We start from the raw sequence: 4549 nt of genomic DNA on the forward strand, positions 1-4549 counted from the left end.
ACCCAACCCGACGTGAGCCAGACACTGCGGGAGCGCGAGGCCGGCGCCGGAGAGGGGTAAATGGGCCTGGAGGTGGCCCTAGGGGTCGCGGGGCTGAAGCGGGGGTCGGGGAGCGGGATGCAGGGGGCACCAGACAAGGGCATTGGGTCCAGCCTGTCCTGGCCCCGCCCCGGCCACACCTGCCTTGGACTAGCTCCTCCCTGAGGGCTTCACTCCGCCCCCTGGGCATCGGCCTCGCCCCGGGTTATAGACCCCGCCCCCCTAACCCTACCTGCCCCTGGGCACCGGCTTTGAAAGCTGCACGTTCCCCCTAACCACCAGCTCCATGGTCCCATCATACTCTATCACACTGTTCTCTGCCCTACTGGTTTATTATGGTCAGGGTCAGGCTGGGCATCGAGCTCGGTGGGCCCTGCCCCCAGCCCCATCCTGCCCCACGGTGGACGTGAGGGGCACCTCGGCGATGCCGCACGCGTTGCCCCCGCGGTAGATCCGGAAATAGCCCTGTGTGGGGGAGCAGGGTGAGGGGCTGGGCTGGGCTGGGCTGGGCTGGGCTGGGCTGGGCAGGGCAGGGCAGGGGTCTCCAGCCCATCACAGCCCCAACTTCCACCCCCCCCCACCAGCTGCCACCCTTTGCCCTAGCACAGCCAGCCACAACCACCATGGCCCCCCTGAACCATCCACATCTTCCCCCTGCCCTCCCACAGCTGGCCACAGCCCCCAACCCCCAGAGCTGGCCAAAGCCTCTTCCTGATTTCCCCCTCCCTCCCCCTCCCCCCCCATCAGGCCAGAGCTTCACCCCGGTGACCACCCAGCGCCAGCCTCACCCCCTCCCCATGCCCCCCTGGCAAACCTCCCTAAGAGCCAGCCCTTATTCCTGCTGCAGCCCCCAGCAATACTGCACCCAATCTCCACCCCCAGCCTGCCCACACTTTTCAGATGTCCTTCCAGAGCTGGCTGCACCCAGGGCCCAGCAAGGGCCCCATGGCACCGGACACCCGGGATGTGTGTCTGTGTGTGCACAGGTGCACACCATGAATGACCGTGTTCTGTGTTTGTGGGTATAGGTTTATGTATCCCAGGCCTGGGTTGTGGGCAGGGGGGGCAGGGGTGGGGATCTGTCCTGGACACTGGGGTTGTGTGTGTTGGTCCCAAATGCCTGAACTGTGTGTAGGGGTGAGTACTGGAGCCTGGGTTGTGTGTGTGTCCTGGACACCATTATATTGCATGCGTGTTTGCATGCACACCCTGGGCACCTGGTCTGTGTGTATGTATGCACACCACAGGCACTGGGGTCTTGTGTCCCTCCCCCCCTCACTCCCAACTCACCTTTTCCCCCCAGTCCAGCCCATATGAGTTCTTGACAATCCAGTATGGGATCTTATTTTCTGCAGCAAATGGGAGCAGGGGTGGAAGATATTAGGGTCAGCAGTGACATCATAGCCCCGACCCTGCCCCAATGGGGGATCCCTTGCTCCACCCCCACCCGTTTAACCCATTCCTCCCTGCATAGCCCCCCACTCACCCTGGCCATAGCCCACAATCAGCACCACATGATCCAGGAGGTCAGGGTTGCAGTTATGTGACAGGTGGCGGGTGATGATGCCACTTCGGTAGTTCTGGGGAGCGAGGGGCAGAGGTCAGTGGGATCATTGGGGGCAATAAAGGAGGAGGGGGCAGTTGGGAATGGTACCTGCAGGAGCCTGGCATTCATGATCACAGTGATGGGGCCCCGCTTGGCGACAAGGGCAGCCAGCTCTGGGGGGAAAAGAGGGTTGGGGCTGAGGGAAGACACAACCCCCTGCAGCCAGACTTCCCTCCACACCCAGGCTGCTCAAACCTCAGCCCACATGTGTTCACCACACGGATGCACACGCAGCCATAGGGGAGGCACACACTGAGCCCAGGCATCTGACAGGCACAACTACATGAATCCAGGGGCCCAGGACAAACGTGACATCCCCACACATCTAGAACCCAGGTATCTGGGATTCAGGCACATGTACATGGAACCCAGGCAACCTGGATTTGTAGTGTGCACGCGCACACCCAGCCACACCCATCACTGTCACTTCCTCCCTCTGCCCCACCACCTCCAGTAGACACCCCACAGCTGCCCCAATGCCCAGCCCGGCCTCACCTGTCTCGTTGGATGGCAGCGTCTGGAAGCCGTGGATGCGCAGGACGTAGTTCTGGTTCCACCGGCACTGACCCTGCCGGGCCTGATATGGGTAATGCGCCGCGGTGGTCACACCTGGGGGAGAGGCAGTGTCCAGTGTTGGCACCACCATCCCTGGCAGGGAGGGAGTCTATGCAGCACCTGGAGAGGCCCATACGTACCAACTGTATAAATGGTGCCAAAGGCGTCCCAGGGGTAGCCCCCGGCACAGGCATCCTTGAGGCCGCTGCAGTCCAGCACTTCTACAAGGCAAGGGGGACACATGAGGACAGCCCCAAGCTACCGGTGCCCCTCACTCCTGATGCACAGCCCTCTTGCTGCCCCTCACTCTGACCTGCAGCCCCCAGCCCTGCCACTGCCCTTCATTCCCAACCTGCAGCCCCTGCCCCCCCAGCCCCAAGGATGCCCCTAACTCTGACCCACAGCCTCTGCCCCCCAGCCCTCCCAGTGCCCCTCACTCCCAACCTGCACCCCCAGCCCTGTTGGTGCACCTCACTCTCAACCCTCAGCCCAAGACCCCCCTCCCCCACCTTGGACGGAGAGCTTGTAGAGCTTCTTGAAGTGGATAAACCAAAGTGACTCCACATTAGCAACAGAAGCAAAGGCCCAGCAGGCACGGCACCTGTCCCCCTGCGGAGCAAATGGAGGGGGTAGATTAAGGGTGGGGGCAGATGAGACCAGGGCTTCCCTGTCCTGCGCTAAGTAGGTATAGATGGGAGACCAGTCGGAAGAGATTGGGGGGTGTGGAGGGCAGGGAGTGAGGGGCAGCAGCAGTGCTGGGGGGGCAGGGGCTGCAGGTCAAGACTAAGAGGCACCAGGGGGAACAGGGGGCTGCGGGTCAGGAGTAAAGGGCACCAGCAAGGCTGGGGGGCAGGGGGCTATATGTGGGGAGTGCGGGGCACCAGCAGGGGCTCATTGGAGGTCCTTCCCCCCCTTACCTGGTCACCTGGGGGTGTCACGGCTCTGGCCTTCCTCCAATCACAGCTGGGAGGCACTGACTTCCGAGGGGGGACCTGCAGGGGGGGCCTGGGGGGTCTGCTGTCCAGAGGGGTCCAAGGCGCCCCCCTGAACTCTTCCTCTGCAGGAGAGATGTAAGCAGGGGCAGGAAGGGGGCTATGGGGGGTAAAGTAGGCAGGGGCGGGGCTATGGGGTCAAGGCGGAGCCTGGGTTGGGGGTCTCTCGAGACCATGGACTTGAAGGGCGGGGGCGGGGTCAGAGCTCTGGGCTTGGTTGTTCTAGGAGGAGCCTTGTGGCTGTAGGCGGGGCCTGGATTGTGGGGGCGGGGCCTGAGGCTTGGGGCGGGGCCAAGCTGGTTGGGGCGTAGCTTGAGGGCGGGGGTTGGGGCTTCATAGGGTGGCAGCCTGCACGTGAGACGCGGGGCTCACCCGTGCGGTCGCTGAAGCGGGTGGGCCCGAAGCGGGCGGCGTCTCCCGCCGCCTCCTGCAGCCGCCGCGCGTCCTCCATGGCCCGGGCGAAGATCCCGAGGCGCCGGCGCCGCTCTGGGGGCGTGGGGGGGTTAGCGACCCCGGGGACCCTCCAGCCCCGGGCCCCCCACGTGGCCCGGGCCCCCGCCTGGGGTCGCCTGCCACGTGGCCCTCGCCCATCCCCCAGCCCACACCTCACCCCCCCCACCTGCCCCTGCCAGATCCACCCCTCATATCAACATGCGCCCTTCACCCCAGGCCTGGCCTCCACCTGCCCCCCCAGCCCAGATCTCCCCCCCCTCCCCGCCACCCCGGGCACCTTCGGGGCTGCCGTAGGTCTTGTTGAAGCGAATCACGAAGTCCTCGAACATCTGGGTCAGCTCCGCCTGCGACTGGGGGACGAGGGGTTAGTGGTGGCGCGCACTGCCGACCCGCAGCCCCTGCCTCCCCCCAGCCCTGCCCGTGCCCTTCACTCCCGGCCCGCAGCCCCCGATACCAGGCGGGGCTCGGCGGTCTCCGGGGGGGCTGTGGCCGACACCCGCAGGCCCAGCAGCAGCAGGACGGTTGCACGCAGCGCGGCGGGGCCCATGGCTGCTCTGTGCCCGCTGCCGGGAGGAAGAAGGCCCCGGGGGGCGGCGCTGGCTCCGGCCCCCAGGAAGGCGCAGGGCTGCGGGCGGAGGTGCGAGATCCGGGGAGGCTGCGATGGGGGGGGGGGTGGCGGGCGGCGGCCTGTGGCGGGGGGGGCTCACTCCCACGGCCTGGTGTTCCTCACTCCCGACCGCAGCCCCCCTCTCAGCCCCCTCCTGATGTTCATTTTCCCGCCCCGGCCGGGTGTGAACTCGTGTGTCTGGGCCCGATCCGGCTCCGCTGCCGCCTGGGCCCTAGCTGCTGCCGGTGCCCGCCCCGTGTGTGCCTGCGGGGCTGCGGGTCGGGAGTGCGGGACACC

General features: G+C 66.0%; 1 protein-coding gene across 1 annotated transcript; it reads right to left on the reverse strand.

Moving 5' to 3' along the window:
* Positions 1-315: 315 nt before the first annotated feature.
* On the reverse strand, positions 316-4298 carry LOC132245704 (cathepsin W-like). Its single transcript, XM_059718508.1, has 11 exons — positions 4100-4298; positions 3923-3995; positions 3565-3678; positions 3118-3257; positions 2710-2809; positions 2341-2421; positions 2141-2254; positions 1694-1758; positions 1526-1619; positions 1330-1388; positions 316-504 (listed from the first exon to the last, which is right to left on the reverse strand). The coding sequence occupies exons 1-11, from the start codon at positions 4190-4192 to the stop codon at positions 385-387; spliced, it is 1053 nt and encodes a 350-aa protein (XP_059574491.1). The 5' UTR covers positions 4193-4298; the 3' UTR covers positions 316-384.
* Positions 4299-4549: the final 251 nt, after the last annotated feature.

The sequence above is a fragment of the Alligator mississippiensis genome, chromosome 15 (assembly GCF_030867095.1).
Source record: "Alligator mississippiensis isolate rAllMis1 chromosome 15, rAllMis1, whole genome shotgun sequence".
Classification (NCBI taxonomy): Eukaryota; Metazoa; Chordata; order Crocodylia; family Alligatoridae; genus Alligator; species Alligator mississippiensis.

What these genes read in the sequence shown, in the direction of transcription:
- LOC132245704 (XM_059718508.1), bottom strand. Translation starts at nt 4,192, where the DNA reads ATGGGCCCCGCCGCGCTGCGTGCAACCGTCCTGCTGCTGCTGGGCCTG. An exon ending in TGACACCCCCAGGTGACCAG is followed by an intron (nt 2,810 to 3,117) that starts GTAAGGGGGGGA and finishes TTTGCTCCGCAG; the next exon opens with GGGGACAGGTGCCGTGCCTG. An exon ending in GGCTGGACTGGGGGGAAAAG is followed by an intron (nt 505 to 1,329) that starts GTGAGTTGGGAG and finishes TCCCCCACACAG; the next exon opens with GGCTATTTCCGGATCTACCG.